Source organism: Dipodomys ordii, unplaced genomic scaffold (genome assembly GCF_000151885.1).
Source record: "Dipodomys ordii isolate 6190 unplaced genomic scaffold, Dord_2.0 Scaffold1, whole genome shotgun sequence".
In the NCBI taxonomy this organism is placed as follows: domain Eukaryota; kingdom Metazoa; phylum Chordata; class Mammalia; order Rodentia; family Heteromyidae; genus Dipodomys; species Dipodomys ordii.
In genome coordinates this window covers 65,959,709-65,985,358 of record NW_012267217.1, presented here as the reverse complement: position 1 = coordinate 65,985,358, position 25,650 = coordinate 65,959,709, and the positions used below count along the sequence as shown (strand labels likewise).

The following is a 25,650-nucleotide window of genomic DNA, read 5'->3' as shown; positions in this document are numbered from 1 at the left end:
GCAATGGAGCACAGTGATAGATGACAGAGGGTGCTTGGACAGCGATGGAGCACAGTGATAGATGACAGAGGGTGCTTGGACAGCGATGGAGCACAGTGATAGATGACGGAGGGTGCTTGGACAGCGATAGAGCACAGTGATAGATGACAGAGGGTGCTTGGACAGTGATGGAGCACAGTGATAGATGACGGAGGGTGCTTGGACAGCGATGGAGCACAGTGATAGATGACGGAGGGTGCTTGGACAGCGATGGAGCACAGTGATATATGACAGAGGGTGCTTGGACAGCCATGGAGCACAGTGATAGATGACAGAGGGTGCTTGGACAGCGATGGAGCACAGTGATAGATGACGGAGGGTGCTTGGACAGCGATGGAGCACAGTGATAGATGACGGAGGGTGCTTGGACAGCGATGGAGCACAGTGATAGATGACAGAGGGTGCTTGGACAGCGATGGAGCACAGTGATAGATGACAGAGGGTGCTTGGACAGCGATGGCGCATGGTAATAGCGCACCATTTGGAGCACTGTTTTTCTTCACCAGGCTGACCTGAGCCCCATGTTCTCAGCTCTGAAACAGGAAGTGGGGTCCATGTAACTCTCTAATCCCGTCTGCTCCACAGGGCTGTTGTGGTCCTCTGACACAATTGTGTTCAGAATTCCCAGCTCCAGCTCCACACTGGCCCCCAGGAGGATACGAGAGTTGGCAACGTGGGGGAGGTGAAGGAAGCAGACAGTGGTGTGGCCGCCTTGAGAAGTGAATGACAGGGCAATGAATGGCTGCTGACCACATCTGTGTTACTTGTGGCCGCACCGCTCTCTCTGGCGGAGCAGTGTGGAGGAGCTGAGCGGAGCATAGTCCTTGTAGAGTCACACGGTGCGGATGTCAGCTGGGGCTGCAGTCTCCTGAGGCCTGACAGGGCAGGGCGTGGAGGGAGCTCACATGGGTGGCCATCGGGGAAGCGGAGCGTGGCTATGGACCGCTCAGCCCACACATGCCACACAGCTCTGCACTGGCAGCGGGGCTCTGAGAGGAAGCGCCTCCTGTGCACACAGAAGCCTCGAGTTTCAGGCTGAAAAGATTCTTGTGATCCAGCCACACAGCGTCACCGTCACCCCTCCCTGAGGTCAAGGGAAGACACGGGGTCAGCCATCTTCAAAGACAGCTGAGGCCACCGCGTGGGAATGCCACGAGCGTGGCTCCTGCAGGACCCTTGCAGGCCCACACTGGTGGTGGTAGTGATGGGGGGTTGGGTATGGCAGAGGTGGGGAGACATGGTAGCCGCTTGGAGATGGCGGTAGAAGTGGCGTGGCGGTGGGGGCAGTGTGGGGGGCCGCGTGGGGGTGACAGTGTGGACACTGGCAGCAGTGGTGGAGGCTGCCCGTGGGGGTGATGAGAGGGACAGTGGTGGTTCTGTGGCAGTCGTGGTTATTACTGCTGGTGGCAATGCAAACCACTAGGTCAGTCTTGGATTCTAGTGATCCTTCAACCACAATGGCCCACCCACACCAAAGGGATACATGTTCTTGCGTTCCTCGTCAGTGTTACTCGGAGAGAGAACAGCCCTCCACCCCCCCACACACTGCATGCCACCAGCTTATCACCAGCTCTGCCTGCGATGTGTGCCTACTCCATCCTGATCAACTGTGCTCTTGGCTTGGGAAATGAGTGCCCTACAGTAAGCACAGGAGGTCCCATTAAGTCCATCTATCCAGAGCCTGACCACAGTGTGGCCCAACCACACAGCCCACCCTAGGTTCTGTGCAGTCAGCCAGTGAAGGAAGGAGGTTTGGAGCATGTCATAGGTGATCTTAGGAATGAGACCTACAAGAACTAACACTTGTGCTGCCTAAGTCACAGTGACCATGAGAGCCAGACCACTGCTCCCAGCTGAGGGGCCAATGATGGTGAACTAGGATGACAACAAAGCAATGGGGGGGCGTGACAAGATGGTACAGGGGTGGGGGCAGGGGGGGGAGCGTGCAGGGAGGCAGCAGCGCCTGGCAGGGCCACTGCCTCTCACTGAGGATGCCGCTTCCCTGGCCCTGGCAGACATTCCCATGCTCATTCTCATGCACCATTCTCGCTCTCCCTCTCCCTCCCTCCGCCATTCTTTTTTACTGCACATCTTTTAAGTGACTTTTATGAAGTGAGGTAAGATGTTATTAATTTGAAGAGGCTAGAGTATTACTCTTGACTCTGGGCTGAGAGGTTTCTATTCTTTGATGGAACTTTCAGCCCTTTCGAGATGAAGCAATTGACGTGGGCTATTTTGTTCTCTTGATAAATGCCGGGCACTTTAAAGACTCAAGTTGTATGACAGATTCCTTCCTGGGCCTCGGTCCTGTGTCGCATCATCCTGGGAGAGGAAGGAGAGAGCAGCCCTGTTCCTGTGGGCAGCTGAGGAACTGGCAGGCGTCACCTCTCATCAGCCGAAGGCCCTGTCCGGACATTTTTTTTGGGGGGGGGGCCTGCTGGTGTTGATTTGTCCAAGCAGCCATTCTTGCTAACATGGTAAATGCTATCCAGCCTTCCTGCAGTCACCTTGACGCTTTCTTAGCCACAGGGGCTGGGCATCCATCTTAAAGAAGGACCACTCCTGCCTGGTGGTGATCAGAAGCAGTCTATTCTGGCCCATCACTGAGGGGGTAGTAGATCCACGGCTCTGCCAGCAGCAGAGGTCCGGAGGTGTGTGGACACGTCCATGATCCCACTCATCCCACTCATCACACACCTCCCGGCCGGGCAGGGGAGTGACCGCTGAGGCCAGGGCCCCAGCCCCGGCACCCTCCTTACCCCACCCGCCTTACCCCACCTGACTCCTGCCCTCCTCCCTCCTGGCCTCCCAATCAAGCAAAGAAAATCGCACGCACGCACACACATATACACAAACACACATCTACACACACATGAGCACACACATGCACACACGCACACACATATACACACACGTGAGCACACGCACACGTGCACGCATGCACATACACACGCACACACACGCCTGCACGCGCACACGCACACCAGGCGGGCTGATGCCCTGTCTGCTGCCCGGCCTCCTCCCCGCGGTCCTGACGCCCCTCTGCTGGCCTCTCCTCCTGGAGTCTGTCCGGCAATCACCCAAGGGCCCAGAACCATCTGGAACTGGAGGCTGCCGAGGGTCAACATGACCAGATGGGACTACTCACCTCTCCCCCCGGGCACAGCGATCGCGAGCCCACGTCGCCGGAGCTCCCGCGGCGACCGAGAAGCCGAGGCGAGGGCAGGAAAGAGAACGGGGAGCAGTGGAGCACACGGGGCCTCCCCATCCGAGGGAGCCTCACGGCCGGGGCACGCGTGTCCGGGCAGCATCTCCCCGCGCGCAGGCTGGCCACAGAACGGAGGTGTGTGTGTGCACACAAGTCTGAGCAAAAAAGGCGAGCCCTGCGCATGCTCAGACTGCACAGCGCTCAGTGCTGCACAGAGCATGCCCAGGAGGCAGCCTGGAAGGCGTCCCACGCATGCTCGAGGATGCACGGCGCTCACTCTGTGTGGCGCATGCTCAGAGCGCACAGCACCCAGAGCCGCGCCGCACCGCACCTGCGCAGGACGCGCGGCGCTCAGTGATGCATAGACATAGACTTTGGTGCTGCACTACGCACGCTCGGGCGGCCCAGCGCTCAGGATGCAGAGCCTGGTGTGGAACTGCACATGCTCAGGGTGCTTGGCTCGTTGCTCACATGATGCTGCAGGACCTCCACTACAGACATGCTGGCCTTCCGCAAAGCTCAGGTTCTCAGTTAAATGTAGCAAGTGTCCCTCTTCCCCTTCCTCTTTGGCCTGAGAAGGTTGCCATAACTGTCATCTTGCTTTTTTGGACATGGTTGGATTTTCACAAAATGAAGTCCACTCCCAGCCACATGGGCACTGGTTCCAGCCCCCGCCCCAGGTCCCTGTCCCTCCGAGCCTCCCACCCCAGCCTCACTGTACCCCAGACCCCAGCCAGCTTTCCCACAGCACTACCCAAGGGTCAGAAGACCCTGGGGGTGGGGAGAGACTGGGGGATGGAGTAGCTCTGGAAAGCCACAGGTGCAATTCTTGTAAAAGCTGATGAGCACAGTTCATCCACCAGAAGGGGGAAGCCAGCCCGGTGCCCCTGCCCTCCCCTGCCCTCTCAGGTGACCTTGGGCAAGCAGTCACACCCTCCCTGCTCCCTCTCACTGCACAGCCACCAAAGGTATCAGTTAGTTCTAGGCTTTAAGGAATCTTGACCCAAGCTCTGCATTGACACCCAGCATCATGTACGTAAATGGTGGGTGCTACACCATCACATACACCAGTGATTATCTTCCTGTATTCCAGGACTGAGACTTGTGGCAGGTGGCAGAAAGTCTGGGCAGGGAACTTCAAGGTTGTGGTCATTACAACCTAGTAGTGAAGCAGGAGAGAGAGGGCCTCTGGGCAGCAGTGAACCCGTCAGAGATCTATCTCAAGCCCCATTGGGAAACCCATCCATGTGCAGCAGGACCGAAGTTGCTCTAAATCCTCACCATAGTGTTCAGGGGACCCAGCTTGGGGTGCCTCATCTTGTCTCTCTCCTTCTCACTCTGGCTTGCTTGCTCACTTGCTCGCTTGTTTGCTCGCTCTCTGCATGTTCCTTTTCAGCTGCCAGGTCTCCTCTCTGACTTGTGAGTCCTTTCTGTCAATGTTACAAGTTGGACAGAAGTTATCCCACTCTGCAAGTGATGGTGCTCTTTGGTTGCTGTTGCTTTTTGCTGTTTTTACTGGGGTTTCTAGTTTCTAGTTTCTAACTCCATATTGACATAATAATCCTCCTTACCTGCTATAATCTGTCATTGAAACATGCTTAGAAATGTTTTCAGCTTATTTTGTGCTCATGTTTTAATTAGTGCTAGGAAGCTGCCAGGTGTGATGACCAATAACAGGGACTAGAATAGTAGCAGTACAGAGAAGGACACACCCCCACAGGAGAGAACACACACCCATAATAGGACTCACACCTGCCACAGGAGGACACACCCACCACAGGACACACCCACTGCAGGAGGGAGGACACACCCACAAAGGGTACACCTACCACAGGAGGACATGCCCACAGGAGGGCGCATCTACTACAGGAGGACACACTCACCACTGAAGGACCACAGGGCACACCCACCACAAGAGAGGACACACCCACAGGAGAGGTGATGTGCCCTGTGGTGTTCCATGAAGGGTGTGTCCTTCTCTGTACTGCTACTACTCTAATCCTTGTCATTGGTCATCACACCTGGCAGCTTCCTAGCACTTTAAAATGTCAACACGTGCGGGAGACAGGCTGTCCGCAGTGCGGCACACACCCCTCTGTGCTTCCCTCCACAGCGAGGTGGCAAGTCTTTCTACTCCTACTTTACACAAAAGACCAGTCTGGGCTCAAACTCAAAGCAAAGCATGGACAGGGGATGGGATGGTGCTTTAGACAACATGTACTTTCTTGGTAAGATGAGATTGTAGGAAGAGCTGGGCTCACGGCACTTCTCTGGGGTAGCTAACCCTCCTTTGTTTCTGCCGTCTTACTGCAACAGTTCTGTGGAAGAAGATCATTCAGCACAAAGGGGGAGTCCTTAGCAAAGGCCTGAATATCAGTTGCCTAGCGAAGGTCACTGATGGCTTCACCCAAGGGCATATAGTGGAAGTGGTCAAAAATGTGCTCACCGACCGCAGAATCCGGCAGCAAAGCCGTAAGCCACTGACCGCGGTGGAGTTCATCACCGCCATGGCCACCATGAACCCGGTGTACAAAGAGGAAGAGGAGAGCTTTAAGGTAAACGGGACACTGGAGGGGCAAATCCTGGCCACAGACACTCCCTCCCCCTAGATTCCTGTGCTTCATGAATTTGAACTCAGACACATACGATGAATTTTGGCAAGCAGGCCATTTTTTAATCAAAATCTTTTAAGCCTCAGCAATAAAGCGTACATCTTCCAAATTTTAGAAAAACCATAGCCCATGACCTTATAAATTGACAGCCAAATGGAAGAATTAAATGGCTTTGAAGTAGCAATCTCTCTCTCCTTCCCTTCCTCCCTCCCTCCTTCCCTCTCACTTTCTCCCTCCCTTACCACCTTTCCTCACACACACATTTACCTTGGTCTTCTCTTCATGAAGGAACAAGATTTTCATATATTGAAGAAGGTCAGGAGCGTAAATACTCCTAAATAGTTTAGCCTATGCTCATGCTACTGCTATTTGGCACCGTATTTGCCACAAAACAATTCACTTGTCAGTTTTCTGTGTCCTTGTACTGGAAAACTACACGGGAGCTCAGAGAAACCTGCTGCATCTACTCTTGAGCACACTCTGGAACAGTCACAAAATGTTTTAGATCTAGAGGAGACTCGGAGATCCGTCTTCCAGCTCCCTCTTCAATAGGAGGACACTAAGGAGCTGTGAGTTTCATGCTTTGTCTATTTGTGTGGCTAGTCCAAGGCACGGTCCAGGGTGGAGCCCACCTCTCAGCCCCAGGCCAGCAGGTGCTCCTCCAATGCCGCTTGCTCTCTTTCCATACCGGGGGGGGGGGGTTCCTTTGGCAAACTGGAAACTCAAGGGAGAAAACCAACACCCATGCAGTTGAAGGTCAGCATAATATTGGTCACTCCTGTCCCCAGCTGACAATTCTCTCCAGTTGTTACCTCTCAGAGCCCACTCAACATCAGGAACTGTCCCTTCTCAATGTGTCGCTTTTCCACTCTTCTCCTAATTCTTCAGTGAAAGGTGAGAAATGGTCATAAGAATCCCAGTAAGGATAGCCTATGGTCAGTGACTGTTTTCTGCAAAGGCCCTGATGCCAGACACCTCAGGCTCTGAGACCCATGCAGCCTTTGCCTTAGCTATTCAACGTATCCTTACACAGTATGTAAATGAGTGCTTGTGGTTTGGTTCCAATAAAACTTTGTTTGCAAACACAGATAACAGGAGAGGTCTGGCCCATCGGCCATATTTTTCTCAACCCAGCTCTAATTAAACTGAAGAGAAAAATAAAAAATAAGGAAGAAAACATTTTCAACTCCAACCAAGTGTCTGCCAAGTGTTGGAATGAATATTCTGTTTAATTAGTATTTAGTATCCTGTTCAATTTTTGGCTTAAGACTGTGTTTGTAATGATTGCAAATATTTATCCTCTTATGGTCATGGATCATATTATTTTCTGAAATTCTCCATTGTTTCCTCTCTTTTTTTTGCCAATTGTGGGGCTTAAAATCTGGGCCTGGGCACTGTCCCTCAGCTCTTCAGCTCAAGGCAAGCACTCTACCACTTGAGCCACAGCACCAATTCCAGCTTTTTCTGCTTATGTGATGCTGAGGAATCGAACCCAGGTCCTCATGCATGCAAGGCAAGCACTCTACCACTGAGCCACCTTCTCAGCCCCTATTTTCTCTTTTCTAAACTACTGCTTTTCCACCTGATTTCGAGGAAATAGATTTAGGGTATTAAAATCTCAGTATGGGTTTTTAACATTCTGAGGGACCTCAGGGAGTTTCTCTACCTGTGACAGGTATTTGAGGGCTGTGTCTACTGCTCAAGAAGAGGAGCTGTTACCCTGGAATGAGAATACACACACTCTTTATACACACTCCTTGAAGATTGCATCACTCACTTCATTTCTCAAAGACATGCAGCCATCCCCTACCACTGCTGTATATGTTGAATAGATTTGTTAAGTGATACATTTTTGGAACAGACCAATCAATGAAAAATTGTCATCAAATTCCTGAATTATTTGAGCCCTATGCACTATGATAATTGCTTGTAATTAACCCCATTTACTCCAAAAAAATGTTACCCTATTCCATGCATGGCATGAAGAAAATATCGAGTAATCATAATTCTCATAGCCCTCCCAACCCTGTTTTGCAAGTAAGGAGCTTGAGCTGGAGAGAGGTAGAAGAGGCATAACAGTGGCCCCTCAAAGATGTCCACCTCCTAGTCCCTGCAAGGATCCTGGTACTATGTCACCTGGTGTGGCAGAGGTGGGGTGAGCGTGCTGCTCTCCTGGCCTTGAGCCAGGCAGACTATCCTGGGTTGCCCTGGTGAAGACCTTTAGAAACAATTGCAGAACTGCTAGAGAAGGACAAATGAGAGTGAAAGAGACAAAGCAAAGTTTTACACTCAAAATGAATGTGAAAAATCAGAACGTTGAAACATTTTCAGAAATCTAATATTAAGTACAAGTAGACAGAATGTTTAAGTGAGTGTAATTAAGGCTTTCAAGAAATTAAGTGAAAACATGGCTTCTATCAGAAATGTACAGTGTTTTAAACAAAGGCACAGAAACACTGAATAATAAACATTACGGTAGTTAACATTCAATGGAAATAAGTGAGAATAATGAGCTCTAGAAAGACATGTCCAGAGAGCACACCAGTGGACTAAAGGGCAGTCTTGGGCATTCCCTTAGAAAACCATACAGGAAAACAGAAAACCCAGCACCCCAGAACACAGGCTGAAGACAATAGTATTCAACTAACAGATGGTCTAGACAGAATAAATTAAAAAGAAAAACTAGAAGAACAATTAGTTGATGAAATGCATGCTAGAATTTTCCTGAGGTAAAACATTAAAAATAAATCCATATCCAGGTCTATGACTAGAAATCATAAGATGAACAAGCTTAGAAGCTCCCAGATTACATGCAAACAAACAGCAGCCAGACAATCAGCCATCTTTTTGACAGCAATGGATGCCAGAAGACAGTGGAATTGTACCTAGAAAGTGCTGAGGAAACATAACTACCCACATAATATTTATATCCAGCTAAACTAACACCCAGAAGACCAGAGAAAGCAAATGATCCACACTTTAAAAAGCAACTTGACCAGGTCAAGTTAGACTGAAGATGCTCATATTCCATAACCTCTCATATTCCATAACATCGTGAGTGGCAGCATGGTTCACAACAAATAAGAAATTGAAAATTCCCTGTATGTCCACTGAAAAATGACATAGTGTGATCATTTTGTGAAATACGGTAACTGTAGAGTTCATAAAGCAAAATGCTTCTCAGGTTTCAAACAGCCATGGCTGGAGATGGTCCCAGCCACTCAGTCCTTCACTGCTGTTTTGGCTCCACTTTTCTGCCACATTTTTCAGTCCTTCTCGGAGGCTGGGAATGGTTCCTGTGGCCTCACCTGGCCACCAGTGAAACCTCTAGTGGCCACAGGTGGCCCAAGGGCTGGTCACATTTCCAAGAAAATGCACATCTTCGGGACATAGCAATGTGCCAAGGAAGCAGAGGTCTTGATCCAGGTGATTCTCTGTGATTCTCTGAAATGACAAAGTCCTTGGGTAAAGTGTCGGGTCACACAGAAATCTAGACTAGGAAATCCGGGAAGAAGAGTTCATGTTCAATGTATTGCCCAAAGGGTAAGGGCTGCCGGCTGCCGCCTCCTAGCAGGCTGGTCTTAGTCTTGGTCACTTTTGATTTTTTTTTTCCCAACTATGTCTTTTGTTTCAGAACTGGTATGCAAAGACCCCCCTGGGGAAGAGACGCCTCTCCGCATTAAACTTGGGTGGCAAAGAGAAGGAGAGGGCTAAAGGGAAAAAGAAAGGAAAAAAGGAGAAAAAGAAGAAGTAGCGCCTTTCTGAGACACCACCTTGGAGACTCTCTGGAATGGTGAGGCCCAGCTCTCCACTGCCCACCTGAGAAGCTTTGGAATGAGCAGCCGCATACAGATGCCCCCTGCTCTCCCACCATTGCATCTACTCTGTTCCATTCCAGGAGGCTGGATACCAAGCCACATGCCCATAGCAATCGCTTCCCCTGCTTGATTGTTCCTTAATTTACGTAAGGTTTGTCTATAACTGAGATTCACTGTTTTACACACCCACACCCCACACTCTTTTCGAGTTAGACACTCATCAGTACTAGTGTCAAATTTAGAACCTATAGAAAATATTCTCATTTGACAACTAGTAAGCCGTGAGTCTGTCCTCAGGTCTCCACACTGTATATTATCTTGCAAATGTTTTAACAAATTAATTCCCTGCCCTAGTAAGATTTGTTATATAATGGAATAAAGCTGTTGTCCTTGAACCGGCCCAGTGATTGGATGGCTGGGGCTAAACAAGATCCTAGCAGTGAAATCTTTCTCTTTTTTTTCCTTTTTTTCTTTTTCTTTTTTGTCAGTCGTGGAGCTTGAACTCTGGGCCTGGGCACTGTCCCTCAACTCTTCAGCACAAGGTAGCACTCTACCATTTGAGCCACAGCGCCACTTGCGGTTTTCTGGTCTCATAGACTTTCCTATTCGGGCTGGCTTTGAACCTTGACCCTCAGATCTCAACCTTCTGGGTAGCTAGGATTACAGGCATGAGCCACTGGCGCCCTGCTCAGTGAACTCTTTCACTAACTCTTTCCTAATGTTGATGCCAAAGCTCAAGAAGTCCAGGGGCCCACCAGTTCATGTGTGGAACACTGGAAAGAGGTGATGGGAGTACCCAGTCACTAGTTGGACTAGCACCCAACCCACTTCCTGCCCCGTGAAGCCCTCAGCTATGGGCAGGCCAAAGACCCTATGAAAACCACAATATAAAGATGGATTCAATGTGCCAGCACCAGTGGCTCACACCTGTAATCCTAGCTACTAAGGAGGCTGAGATCTGAGGATCACAGTTGAAGCCAATCTAAGCAGAAAAGTCCAGGAGACTTTATCTCCAATTAATAACACAGGAGCACAAAAGCTCAGGAACAGTGCCAAGGCCCTGATTTCAAGCCCCAGGACTGGCAAAACAAAAATGGGCTTAATGCAAAGGATAGAAAGCTCAAATGAGGGGCTGGGAAGGTGGCTCAGTGGTAGAGCGCTTGCCTTGCATGCCTGAGGCCCTGGGTTCGATTCCTCAGCACCACATAAGCAAAAAGAAAAAAGCTGGAAGTGGCGCTGTGGCTCAAGTGGTAGAGCGCTAGCCTTGAGCTGAAGAGTTGAGGGACAGCGCCCAGGCCCAGAGTTCAGGCCCCACGCCCGGACCCAAAAAAAAAGCTCAATTGAATTGAAAATATTTAGAAAGACATTGGATGCTGATGACTCACACCTGTAATCCTAGTTACTCAGGAGGCTGCGGTCTGAATGTCAAGATCCAAAGCCAGCCTGGGCAGGAAAGTTCATGAGACTCTTTTTCTTTTTGTTGGGGGGGGAGGGGGAGTCCGGTCATGGGGCCTGAACTCTGGGCCTGGGCGCTGTCCCTCAGCTCTTCAGCTCAAGGCTAGCACTCTACCACTTGAACCACAGCGCCACATCTGGCTTTTTTCTTTTTGCTTATGTGGTACTGAGGAATCGAACCCAGGGCCTCAGGCATGCAAGGCAAGCGCTCTACCACTGAGCCACCTTCCCAGCCCTCATGAGACTCTTATCTCCAATGAACCATCAGAAAACCAGAAGTGGCGCTATGGTGCCCAGAGATCAAGCTCCAGAGCCGGCACCAAAGGGGAAAAAAATGGGTCTTCTACTGTATTGTTTACAAAATAGTGACCAGAAAAAGTCTGTACACCTTCAGATGCAACTTTGCATCCAAGCTGGACGTGTGCCTGCAGAAGCTGGGGCGTGCGAGGTGGTCCTCCTGGCCCGTGTGGCCTCGAGGTGTTTCCACGGACTGTCTGCCTCACCACGGAACCCCCAGGGCTGCAGGCTCCCAGTCTCAGCCCTCACTTCAGACCTGAGAGACCGCCCCGCTCCCCAGTCACCACCTCAAAGACAGTCACACCTTCAGAGTGGCTCTACCAGCTCCTAACCCATAGCCAGGCAGCAGGCGGGCTCGCTGAGGCTGTAGGACCTGTCCGTCTCCATTGTAAGGAATGAGAATGACTCCCTTCCTCCTGGTCCAGGGCTGCAGTGGCTTTAGAGCAACTGTCAGGATGGCCTCCTCTCCCACTCTCGTTTCCCAGTGTGCTCATCTGACGGTCCCCCACAGCTCCTTCCTGCCTTCCTGTGAGCCTACCACGGGAGCCCCGTCTGAAACACTGAAGCCCATTATAAGTACAGCTCCAGGTGACAAGGATGGTGACTGCTCTCCCATGGTACTCTGGGGCAGGCAGGGGCCAGCCGCTGCATCCAGCGGCCCCCCCTCTGACGTCGCTGCAGACGCAGAGTGTGCTGCCCCACAGCCTAGCCCACGCCAGCGTTCACATCTCAGCCTCCTGAGATGTGTGCACACAGGTGTGTGCACTCACACAGGCACGCTGCACCATGTTACAGTGTGTAACAGACCCCATCCGCTGCATCACCGCCTTGCACTTCTCACCTGACACCACCAAAGGCGTTCTTCCAGAACAGCACACCCAGATTGGCCTCGGTTTTAATTTCATGCACAGACCCTACTTGATGGATATCCCGTCACCAGTTTCCCCAGTCCACTCCTAGGCAGACTTTAGATATCTCTCTCAGAGGCAGGCCCAAAAACATTGAGTAGGATCAATCACCAGAAGAGAAATTTCTGGGCCAAGTGCCCTGCGCACTTTGTACTCGGATTCCAGTGTGCCCTTCCCCTGTCCAGCCTCGCGCCTCCAGTCCCTGGGAAATGTCAGAGTGCTTACCAAACTCGGTGAGCCTGAGCTATTCCTGGGCTATCGTGGCAAATAGCAACTCTTGAGCATGTTCTTAAGTGAAGGGGACAGTAATTAATGTCATTGACACTCATTAAGGGAACATTGTATGGAATGGAATCAGATTAGAGAGGAATTAGAGGTTTCGGTGGCTGCACATCTGGCCTGTGCTTAGAAACCAGTGGGTCCTGAGTTCCGATCCCTTGCCTGACATCATGGCAGCCTTCACAAAATGCTCGAGACTGTTGGGGCTTCCACAGGCTCCTCTGCTCAGAGGCAGCGAGTTTAAAACCCTCTCTTGAGGCTCAAGCAGGCTTTGTGGAGGGAAGGTCCCAAGGCTATTGTACAAGGACGATGCTATTTTAAACCATTCACGACTCTCTGGAACCCTAGCTACAGAGAGAGACAAGAGGCTCCTAATATTCCTGAATATCCTAAGATTCTAATTTCATGGAGCCTGGGATGGTGCTAACCAAAGCAAGGAAAACAAGGATGGATTGTGGGCTGACACTATGCAGGCAGCCACCAGGAAATCTAAGAAACCCTGGTCAGAAATCCGCTTTCTTAAAGCACTTGTCTTTCACCATCGTGGCCCATGAACAATTCTACTGTGTAGAGCTCACAGATGCCTGCTGCCCAGCTGTCTGTGGTACCTGTTCCCCGCCTTTCCAGGAACTCCGCCTTTCCAGGAACTTGTAAGCGTCAGGCACCAAGCTAGGGGGCTCCAGACACAAAAGTGAATTGCTTTGCAGTCTAGATTTCAAGGAGCTTTGTTAACAGGAAATGGAGATGTGACTCAAGCAGTAGAACACCAGCCTTGAGCAAAAAGCCAAGTAAGACTGTGATGCCCTGAGTTCAAGCCCCAGTGTGCAGCGTGCACATATGCGCACGCACACACATACATACGCAGACATTAGTAAAATGATCTTTTACAAGTTGCAAAGTCAGATCTGGCATGCGGGTCCTGAACCCAGCCTGAGGAATCATACTTCCCCGTCTTTGTCCAGGCAAGGGGACAGAGAATGGAGATTCTGCGGATGTGGCCGGTCGGTCCCACGGCTCAGCTCTTCTTCGTGGCTGGACTTCTTGCCTCTGTAATCACCGAGGAACATGTATTTCAGGTCCCTAGTGGGTAGGATGCAGCCCAGGAAAGTTTGTTTTCTCATGAATGTCCAGTGTGGGCCTTTCTTACAGGGGTGGGGAGGGGGAGCTTTGGGGGAGCAAGAATCCAGGAGAGTGGGAGAAGTGACAGCTTCTTGCTGCACCCTGGTTTTGTGGTCGGAAGACTGAGCATTACCCAGCAATTAACCCAGCTTCTCAACCCGGCTAAACAAAACCACCTCCCTCTTCCTGTGAGCCACGGATCAAGGATGAAGCCCTTTCAAGTCTGCAGCCAAGTTTTAAAATATGTTTATTGTTATTATAAAGGTGATGTGCAGAGGGGTGACAGTTTGTTAAGGCAGGCAGAGACTGCCTTTCTCCTTGGACAGTGTCACCTCAGGCCTCTCTCTGTCCCAGTTTTTCCCTCCCGTCCCTGCTCACAAGTTGTATAGTGCACTTTCCACACAGAGCCCGGTGTGGCCAAGTCTTGTGTCGTGGAGCGGGGCTGCCATGGACCCAAACACAGATTCCCGTCCTAGCTGAGTCCACTGTGCACACACACTGTGCTGTTGTGTTGTTCTGCCTCATTTTCCCCTGTAGTTCAGGAATCAAGCCCAGAGCCTGGCGTGTGCCGGGCAGCAGTCCCGCCCTCACTCGGGGCCCCAGTGGGCTGGCTGCGCCTCGCTCGGCCATTCGCTGTACAGTTATCATCACCTGAACAACAAAATCAGGCCCTGCCCAGCCGAGCAGAGGCCACGGCAAGGTCTCTGCATGCGGGGATGCAGCTGCCGGTGCTGGGTGGGGCAGGGCAGCTCTCTGCCCCTCGGGCGGGGGGGGGGGGGGGGGGGGGAAGTCCCGGGGGGGGGGTGCAGTGTGCCACTGTGTGCTTGTCCTGGAAGGCTCGCTCCACCTCTGCAGGCCTGGCCCAGCCCGCAGCCTGCCCTGCGAAGTATACGAGGCCAGGAACACACACACACACCTACATATACCCCACAAACCACACACCCATACAGATACGCATATTCACAAACAGTGCACACCACATACATATAACTACAGACACATGTATGCACATATGGGTAAAAGAAGCACAGATACACCCATCTCAGGCATGCGTACACATACACACACTGCACATATGCAGGTTCATAGCTACACAGCAGCAAACATGCACACACATGGATCCCGTGGTCCGGAGCCGCCACTTCCTCTGTGGACAGATGGTAGATGCGGTGGCCGCGTGACATCTGGGGACTGCAGTGCATGTGGAGACACAAGGGCAGGTGCTCAGAGCCTGCTGACCGTGCAACATTAAAACACCCTCTTCCTGCGCCCGTGAGTCAGCAGACACCCCCACTGCAGCAGGAAAAGCTGACGCAGACCCACAGACCTGGCTGCCCCGGGACAGACGAGGTGGAGGAGGGACAATGCCCCCCAGGGACACCGTGGACAGAGGCCCCAGGGAGGACATCTCCACCCACAGGAGGGGCTCCCAGAAGCACCAGTCTAAATGGGAGGAAGAGGTAAGGACAGAACTTGGGGAGGCCAGAGGCCAGTCCTGGGGGCTCCAGAAAGCCGTGTTTCCTTCTCATCCATGAAAAACCAGAGAGGACTCCACAAAAACCCTTCTAGCTTGACCAGGCACCAAAACATTCCAAAGGCACGAGAGTTTCATCCACGACAGTGACCTCACGTTTGTGGCAATCGCCTGGGCTTTTTGTACCAGGCAGTGGCACATACAGCCAATGACAGAGTGCCAAGGTTTCTGTCCTGAGAGAAGCGAGAAGACCCAACAGCCATGAACAAATGGTACTGGAAGTTCTTAATGTCGCTTAGGATCCATTTCTCCTCTAGACATGCAGCGCTTTTTCTCACCTCCTGTTAAGAATTCTGCATCTAGTTTCAGATCGTGAAGTTGCCAGTATCTTACGAAAGTCTTTTATTTGACCTGTCCCCTTTACATCTACCCCATTCACCTGCAATTGATGATGCTGGCCTTGAACCACCATCCTCCAGACCTCAAACCTCCCGAGTAGCTGAGTCACTGACACCACTCTGACATTTCTTTGGGGATTGGCTTGCTTCAGTGAATGTATCCCTCTATGGGAATAATCCCAGGTTATGTGTGTGTCCGTGCTCCCCTGCTTTTTACTGCACTGCTTGGTGTTCCATTGCATGGCTATACCAAAGTTTATTCAATCATTTGCTTAACGAAGATAGGTGATTGATTTCAGTTGTTAACTATTAAAAATAAAGCTGTGCACTGGAAAGGTGGCTCGGTGGTAGAGTGCTTGCCTTGCATGCATGAGGCCCTGGATTTGATTCCTCAGCACCACATAAACAGAAAAGGCTGGAAGTGGCGCTGTGGCTCAAGCGGTAGAGCGCTAGCCTTGAGCTGAAGAGCTGAGGGACAGCGCCCAGGCCCAGAGTTCAGACCCCACGACAGACAAAAACAAAATTAATAAATAAAGCTGTAACAAGCATTGTATTCAAATTATGTGAACATAATTTTCCAGTGACACCCGGGGTTACATGCCCACGAGTGTAGATACACACAGCTCCAGCCGTGGTCTCCCCAGCCCAGCGTGCCACTGCACGCTTCCACCAGCCATGCATGGGTGGAGGAGTTTCTGTGCTCGGCACTTCAATGCGTGGCACGCTTGATATTTTTATTGTAATTTTCCTAATAATTGTATAACAATTGGCTTTTGAGATTTTTTCTCATGTTTCATTTTTATTTATAGTCTTTTCCTTGAAGGATTTATATAAACTTGGCATTATATGTTCTTTAAAGGACATGTAGCTGGGGTTTATTGCTAGAAAGGATACTAATTTTCTATTTAATTTATTTTTTTTGGTGGGGGGGGTGGGTCTGGTCGTGGGGCCTGAACTCTGGGCCTGGGCGCTGTCCCTCAGCTCTTCAGCTCAAGGCTAGTGCTCTACCACTTAAGCCACAGCACCACTTCTGGCTTTTTTTTTCTGCTTATGTGGTGCTGAGGAATCGAACCCAGGGCCACAGGCATGAAAGGCAAGCGCTCTACCACTGAGCCACCTTCCCAGCCCTGATTTCTTTATTTTTATTTAAGGGGGAGTACAAAGGAGTTGTCATTCCACAGAGCAGCTTATGAATACAGCGCATCTTAAACAAGGTCACCCTTTAACATTCTCATTTAACATTCCCATCATTCCTAGCAACTCGCCCCTTCCGTCACTTTTCTTGATTTGAAAAGATACCCATTAACTTTTTTACTCCATTCTCCCCATCTTCTTCTCCTCATTCGTCTACCTCCAATGTAATGTCTTAATGCATGATCAAATTTCAAGTTTTGGGCTGGGCATAATGGCTCACATTTATAATCCTAGCTACTCAGGAGCCTGAGGTCAGGAGGGTCATGGTTTGAGACCAGTCTAAACAAAAATCTTTGCTAGCTTTCAACCACTAACAAGCTGTCCAGAGTGGGCCAGGCCTGTCATCTTGGCTGTGCAGGAGAACCGAGGTCCAGGCTGGCCAGAGCATAAATGTGAGACTCTATTAGAAAATTAAATGTAAAAAAAGGACGGGTACAGCTCAAGCAGTGGAGCACCTGACCAGCCAGGTCTTCACCTCACACCTCAGTACTGAGAAGTAATCAGATTCTCTATTTCTTCTAGTGTCAGTTTTGGTATTTTTTTCCAAATTTTTTATTGTGATTAAGTGGTTACATATTTCTCCAAATTTCACAGTATTGTGGGATAGTGATGCTTAATTAAAGTCACAAATACATTCTAACTTTCATGGAGCAAATTGTCTATCACAGTCTATAACATTTATGAGTTCTATGAGCTTTGCGATACAGTTATTTCTTCCACACTGGGTGGTATGTACATTTCTTTTGTTTTGCATAGCATCAGCTGTTCCCTCTTTCCCACTTGTTCCCTCCTTCCCATCGCTGCTATTGAGTTGCTTAGTTCATTTTGGTCAATGTCCAGTGCAGCTGATGGGCCCTGCTGTTGTATGTTTTTCCCTGATTCCCTCTAGTTCTGTGTCGTCCTCCTGGTTTCCCTCCAGTGTGCACATATATACCATATATGTGATCATCATCATGGGGTTATTTAGTAGTGGTTTGACCAGATGAGTGGAAATCTTTTGTTTCTTAAGTCCTGTTAATTTTGTCATATCACCTAACATTTTGGATTTAACATCCACTTATCAGGGAGACCATGTGCCATTTGTCTCTTGCACTTGGCTTTTGGTATTATTTTTTAAAAACATCTATTTCATCTAGATTTCACAACATCCTCTTCTCGTTTATACCTTCTGGAGAGCCGACTGGCGTCCTGTGCTTCATTCCGGAGCTCAGCCACTGTGCTGCTCTCGTTTCTTCATTGGCTTCAACAAAGCTTTATCTTCTTAAAGAAAATTTTCGAAGAGCCAGCTTTTAGATTTGATTGTTGTCTCAGTTATCATTTTTTATTACTTCTTTTTGTTTTTTGGCTTTCATTCTATCTATATTTGGGAAGGGGGGATCTTTGTGTGTGTGTGTGTATGTGTGTGTGTGTGTGTGTGTGTGTGCTGGTCCTGAGGCTTACAATCAGGGCCTGGTCATTGTTCTTGAGCCTTTGTGCGCAAGGCCCAGTGCTCTACCAGTTCAAACCATTTACAGCGTTTTGGGGGTTCATTGGAGATACTTTTCAGAATTCCCTGCTAGAGCTGGCCTTGAATCTCAGTCCTCAGATTTTAGCCTCTTGAGTAGCTAGGATTACAGGTGTGAGCCACCAGCGCCCAGCAATTTGGTCTAGTTCTTATTTCCAGAGAATAGAAAGCTGCTGATTTTGATTCTTCTTTTCAGTATACATACAGAGGCGTATGCATTTTCCTCTGAAAATCTACCCCGATGAAGACTAAGGAAAGCACATTCTGAGCAGAAACTGCAGTCCTGCTAAGGTATTCGGAGCACCCACGTATTCACGTAGAATTGGAAAGGGCGTATGCCGCAGTCAGCAGATCTCTGCAGAGTGGATTACGAAAGGTTATTTTCACTTTTTGATTTTTGTTAGGCTCATTCTGTTTGGCATTTGCCACATTTGCAATTGGAATCAAATACTTATGCTTTATAATGTATGATACCTGAGTGTAAATTAAGAGAAATGAGACCACAAACCAAAAATGGAGGCTTGGGCCACCATGATGCTATATGTGGAAGCAAGGGAGGGTGGCATGTGGATTTTCAGCTACAAGTTTAACAGATAGCAGAGAGAAGACGCGGCAGTAGCTCAGTCCTGTTGTCCGTCATCACTTTCATTTTGGTACTAAAATCTTACCTCAGTAAATCCTTGAGCAGCACAGCTGTGATCCCTAAAAGTGATGCAACAATCGTGCCGGCTCCAGGGGCTCACACTGTGAATCTCAGCTACTCAGGAGGCTGAGATCGGAGGACTGTGATTTAAAAGCAGCCTGGGCAGGACAGTCTACGAGACTCTTACCTCCAATTAACCAGCAGAAAGCCAGAAGTGGAGCTGTGCTCCCAATGGTGGAGTGCTAGCCTTGGCGGGAGGGGGGAGGGGCAGGAAGCTTAAGGACAGTGCTCAGGCCCTGAGTCCAAACCTTTGGACAGGCACACTACCTACCTACCTACATACATACATACATACCTACCTACCTACACACATACACACATACACACATACATATATACATACATACCTTTTGCTGCACAATGGAAGTGTAAGTTTTAAGAAAGCAACTGATGACAAAAATCATCGATGATCAATGACCTAGGAGGTAAAGGAGCATGACCCCTAAAACAGCCATAGAATGGAAATACTGGAAGACAAGGAACGAGAGAAAATGTGGCCCCGGGACCCCTCCTCCTCCATCTTCAGTCACCAGCAGCTGCATTGCAGGCTTGAGTGTCAAGTCAGAGCTCAGAGATCAGATCCAGTGCACGTCCACCCTGACACACACACACACACACACACACACACACACAGAGGCATGCACGCACGCACATGCACACTGCTGCCCAAATGCGCAGTCCAGCTGGCCTGGCCTGTCACTGACCTGTTAGTCACTGGGCCATTCTAACTCTGAGCCCAGGATGCCCTCTGCTCACTTCACCCCTACCACAGCTGCCCTCAGATTCCAGGCCTCTAGGAGATTGGAGCACACTGGGTACAGACCAGAGTGTCAGGCAGGATCTGGAGACATGGGACCTGAATAATGTAGGAGAGAGGCAGGTCAGTCCAGGCTCTCCCTGGCTATGAAGGCCAGAAAGAAGGCCCAAAGGACACAGAGACCCTGACTCTACACAGACATCCACAGCCACAGGGCACCTGTGGAGCCCCTGGCCACTTCCAACACAGCCCCAGCTCAGGTCCCCACAGCCATCCACACAGTGAGAGGAAAGCTCCCTCCGGCTGCCAGCCCTGAGCTCCCAGGGTGCAGAGGGGCCGGGTGACCACTGGGTGGCCATCGGGCGGAGCCGTGCTTGGACAGGTCCCCACCCAGGATGGGGCCCACGCTGGGGACCTCACGGAAGGGCCCAGACTTCCCAAGACCCATTCCCATAGCTCATTGCCCCATGCATAAGTGAGGCTGGGGAGGGGGGGAGGAGAGAGATGCTGCCCTCCCTCCCGGAAGACAGCGTTGACGCGTAGTGGACACTAATTGATTCTGCCGCCACAACTTTCTCAATCTGCCAGTGTTCTACAACCGACCAAGCAGCGGATGGGGACATTACCTTTCTATAAAACAGTGAGCCCCGGACTTCAAAGTCTTCTCGAAAGTGCTTTTAATTACGTTCTCCCCAACAAGACATCGGAAATCGCCTCACGTTGCTTTTGTGTGTATTTCACTTAAGCACAATGCCCACATCCTGCCACATCAGTATTTCTCTTCACATCGTGGAACATAGGAGGACCTGACAACTGACTAGAGCAAATTATAATGCACCCAACCAGGCCCTTTTGTTACGCAGCCCTTCGATGGAGCTGCCCGCCTGGCCCTCTGAACGTGTGGGACCACTGGAGTTCATTTGAGAGCACTCTACCCCAAGTTGGTCTTGCAAATTATTTCTGCCCCTATGCAGAGTCTTTTTCCCTTCCTCTTGGCATCAAGGGACTTTGAATTGTGCATAACACATTCTCTTACACAGAACAGCCTCCTGCACCACCGGGATTAAATAATGCTTATATTAATGAGCTGATGAAACCACAGCCGCCAAGGTCCCATGCCTGCCCCTGCAGCAGGGTGGCGTTGAGTCCCGTAAGGAAGAACGTCAGGACGGCCAGGAGAATGGCCCTGTGGTCCTTAGCAGACTCCCTGTGAGCACGGAGGCAGCGGCTGGCCATGTTGAGCCTGGACCTGCCTTCTGTCTTGGCAAGAAATGGGACACGATGGATCTTTCAGAGGTCAACGAATGCTAACGGCAACTGGAGAATCTCTGCTGCCACTTCCTGGGCCTGGCTTCCTACACCCAGCAGCCAGCTCGCTGCTGGCCAGGCTGCTGCAGACCCTGCGCTCCGGGAAGGAGGCCCCACCTGTCCCCACCATCAGCTGATGGGCAGCACCCACGCCCGGGCGGTGCCAGGGAGTCAGCCACCCTCCCCTCATCTCCTCCAGTGCCCAGGCTGCTCCGTGCTCTCCTGGCAGGGCAAGCAGGGACCTGGAGGCTGTGAGCTCAAAGCCTGACTCCCCAGTGGGGATGGAGCCCTCACTCAGTCTTCCAGGAGCTTGGAGAGAGTTAGAGGAGGTGGTTTGAGGCCCACCTGCCCCGGGGTCCTCCGAAGGGGACACGGTCAACATCTGCATCACAGTGCCCTCAAGTGGACGTGTGCACGTACTGCTCTTCCCCACTGCCGGGAGGACCGGCTCTGGGACGGGTGCTGAGTGTCAGAAATCTCCTATTCTAAAGGCGAAGGTGATGGAGTCATCCCGGATAAGCACATTCATTCATTCAGAGGAAAACCAGCTAGATGACAAGCTCAAGGATCAAATGCTGGAGAAACATGTAACTCATGTCAGTGGTAGCCTTCTTGGGGGCCTCCCCCTCTCCCACACCCCTGACTATGTATGTGTTCTCCACGTGTCCATACCTGGAAGAAAGGGTGCTGTCTCTCTCAGGACCGTGGGAATCTGTGCCTGGACAGGGAGACAGGAGGACCAGAGGAAACACTCATTACACAGTGAGCATTCTTAGCGAGGCCCTGTCACGGGCCATGTCGCCCTCTCCACATCATCGAGAAGCCTGAAGATACCATCCAGAATAGAAGGGTCCCCTTGTAGGAGAGCTCCTTCAAGGAGTCCTCCAAACAGAGCTGCCTTGGAGCTGAAAGCTTCCATGGCTGGCTGCCGCTGCGTCCCTCCTCCCCTCCCAGGGGAGAATGCCCGGGGGGCCTGTGGGAAGAGGCAGCGCGGGGCAGAGCCTTCCCGAGGGGTGCTTCATGCACGGTGCTAACGGTCACATGCACAGCACCCCGCCAGAGCCCAGTGGACGCATCTGTCCCACTGTCTCCTCCCACGTCCTGAGCAGTCCAGGGTCTGGGCCACGTGTGCCCCCGCCTGTCCCGGCTGAATGCTCTGGACAGAAGGGCTGGCCTGCAGAGACAGGACTGACCTGATCCAGACCTCACTGCCCTGAGCTCCGGGGTGCCCTGAGCTCCGGGGTGCCCCCACCTTATCACAGGGCATGAGCTGTGAAGAGAACAGGAGGAAGTTCCGCAATGGGGAGGAGCAGAGCTCGCTGCAGCTCTGCTGGCGATTCACACGCAGGTGGTGTGAGCAAGAAAAGGCTAATGCCCGACAAGAAATGCACGGACTGCCTTACTCCTGCACCGGTAACCCCGCGGCACAGCATCTTTAGACAAAATAACATTTTAAAAAAGAAAGAAAGGGCTGCCAAGGGGTGAGATGCCAGCCAGCCAGGCAGGCTGCGAGCAGGGGGGTTTTCCAGGGGAGGGCAGAGGCGGTGTGCGCTCTTCATGGGAAAGGCGTCCACATGCCTTCCACAAGTCGAATGTGGCGGCACGCTAACCAGGCCAGGCCACAGCCACCTCTGGGGCACTTGAGTGGGGGGAACCGGGGACTGCAGAGTCCTCATGACTTCCGCTGGGGAGGGGGGCGGGGCGCAGGGGCCTCTGGCCAAGATGTGGAGGGAAAGCCAGGGGTCTGCTCCTGTCACCCAACACCAGGGACCCCGTTCCCTCTTCTTCCTCCCACTGAGCGTAAACCCCATGGTGTGTGATCCACGGCAGAGTGTTGTAGCACACGCTGAGGATGGCGTGAGCGTGGGAAGGCTGCAGGGGCTGCGCGGTGGCAAGGCGCGTTCTCCACCACTCTGCGGTGCGCGTGCCGCTCGCCAGCGCAGGCTCGTGGGGTTTAAGTTTCCCTTTGTGCTTCGGGTACAATGGTGTCTGTGTGTGTGTGTGTGTGTGCGCGTGTGTGTGTATGTGTGTGCACTTGCACATGGACATCTTTGTCTACACGTCCAACATCCACATGTACCTGAGTGTACAAGCCCGCCATGCCCTGCAAAATGTCTGGGGAGATGGCTCTGTGATGGGGGGCCACATGACAGGGGCCACGTGGGGACCTGGCTCCATGACGAGGGCCACGTGGGGACCTGGCTGCGTGGCGGGGATGTGGATCCCCAGGCCCCATGCGCCCCATGGTGAGGAAGCAGAGGCGCAGCGGTGGCAGGTGGTATGCCATGTGGTTGCCCGATGGGCAGATGGCCGTGCGGGCTGCCCGGCTCCAGGTCGGGGGATGAGGGGTCGTGGGTGAACCGCGGCCCTGCCTGCTGCCCTCTCTCCACCTGGCAGAAGAGCCACAGCCTGCTCCTGCTCTTATGTCCATCAAATTCCGAGTCTCTGATCCGTGTGTTCTCCATCAGCTCGCCTTGTGTCTCTGAATAGGAAGAGCGTCACGCGTGGATCACTGAGGACAGGACGATGTTGTGTTCGGCATCGGCAGGTGCTGCTCGCCCACTGCTCGCTGCCAGGCACAGAATGCAGGGGCCACGTGTCAGGGGCCACCTGTCAGACACCACGAGAGGGCCTGACCCAGCCTCAGCCAGCTCACTCATCGGCCCTCCTCCGAGGCCAGGCAGCAGGGCCAGAGGCGGCGGGAGAAAGACAGAAACGCAAAGACAAACAGCCACCAAACCAGACTGCCCTTTGTTCAGGTGTATCTTTCCCAGAACGCAGAGACACTACATTCCAGGAAGCCACTCTAACGAGTCATAGTCACCATGCTGTTGTAATTAGGCAAATAAGACATTTTTTTAAGAAGTTGAACACTTAGAGAGGCTTTGTTTTTTTTTTTTACCATGCAGGAAGCAAGTTATTGCTTGAATCTTTGGGGAGAGGGACAGGGATATAGAAAGAGATGCAAGTGTAAGTTTTCCTGAATAAAATTCTTGATTGTCTGGGAGAGAGAACGCCTTAGATGAGTGAGAAAGGAACATGGACCCATTGTAGTCAAAGTAAGCCGGAACAAAAGGCCAGAAAGAGGCCTAGCGAAGAAAGAAAGGCTAGCTCTGCGCAGACCTCGGTCTCTTTCTCTACCACAGAGCACCGCACCAGTCCACGCCTGAATCCTGATCGTCCGACTTTATGACGTCACCACTGCTTACTTTTTTTCTGTCATTTCAAAGTAGTCCAAACAAACATAGTTAGGACATCGCGTGTGTGCTTTCTGCCTTCCACATGGGGTGCTTGCTCCACGAGCACGAAGCCTGGTCTCTTGTTCACTGCTGCGTGAAGAAAAGATAGTTGGCTGAGCTTCCCAGTCAACCCACGCATGTCTGCCCCGCACTCCTGCCCCGCTCTCCAGCACAGACCACACGTGCACAGTACGCCTGCGGCTTCTTCTCAAGCTACGTGTCATCGCCACTACCCGGGCTCTCCCTTAGTCGCTCCAGTGCCGCACATCCAGGGCTGTCTGCTCATGCCCTCGGCTTCGCTGCCAGCCCTAGCGAGGGCCGGGTGGCCTCAAGGCCGCCACTTGCCAGAAAGGCGCCGTGCACACGCCTGCCACGTGATGACCCACACCGGGCACGCTGGACCGCTGGGGACGTCACTGCTGGGACATCTGCCCCCTCCCAGCCCGACGGGCCAGGCCCTGTCCCCACCTCCACACAGCCTCGTGTGCCACAGAGCACCGTGAGACCCGGACAGCCCCCGGCCAGCTCTGCAGACGGCTGCCACAGACACACACCTGTGTGTCAAACAGCGTCTTCCCCTTCCTTCCTCCAGCGCTGCCCCCTCCTCCTGTGCTCCCCTCATCCCGTGCTCCCCCCTCCTCCCATGTTCCCCTCCTCCTGTGCTCCCCCTCCTCCTGTGCTCCCCTCCTCCCGTCCTCCCCCTCCTCCTGTGCTCCCCTCCTCCCGTCCTCCCCCTCCTTCCGTGCTCCCCTTCCTCCGCTGCTCCCCTCCTCCCATGCTCCCCTCCTCCTGTGCTCCGTGGTTGGTTCCATCTAGCTTCCCAGCAACGCTCTGGCCTGGGGGCGGGCGCCCCCTGCCCCTGCCCAGTGGCCTTGGTGTCCCCAGGTGGTCAGAGGGTCACTGGGTGCCCTGCGCGGCCTCATTTGGCACTTGGAGATCTCAGGTGACACCTGGGCTTCTCATGGCTCTAGACACAGACGGCCACAGGGTCTTTGGCAACTCAAGGCTCCGCTGAGACCCAGCCACAGCCTAAGAATCACTCCAGCTCTCAGATGGCAGAACTTTCCAGAAGAGCTCTCGAGAGGCCGTTGAAATTCCACAGCCTTCTGATTGTTCTCCGCAGTGACTTCCCTCCTCCCCGGCCCCTCATCCCAGCACGGCAACCAGAATACATTTGAATGGCAAAATAATTTATGCTTAATTAGGGTGCTGGATTTAAAATTAGAAGTTGAAATGCATCATCACATGGATTGTTTAATCGCATTGTTTTGCCACTTGCTGGCTGCTCTCTGGAGATGCCTGGGACCTGGGGTCTTCTATTCCCAGAGTCCTCTCTCC

General features: G+C 51.9%; 1 protein-coding gene across 1 annotated transcript in view; it reads left to right on the top strand.

Annotated features, from left to right (window-relative positions):
- The window catches only part of Iqca1 (IQ motif containing with AAA domain 1), a 126,168-nt gene extending 105,092 nt beyond the window's left edge, over nt 1–21,076 (top strand). The window contains exons 17-20 of the mRNA XM_013023535.1: nt 5,564–5,802; nt 9,494–9,580; nt 11,915–12,046; nt 20,897–21,076. Coding sequence (XP_012878989.1) covers nt 5,564–5,802; nt 9,494–9,580; nt 11,915–12,046; nt 20,897–21,076 — 638 coding nt within the window. The remainder of the gene's footprint in view (nt 1–5,563; nt 5,803–9,493; nt 9,581–11,914; nt 12,047–20,896) is intronic.
- Nucleotides 21,077–25,650: the final 4,574 nt, after the last annotated feature.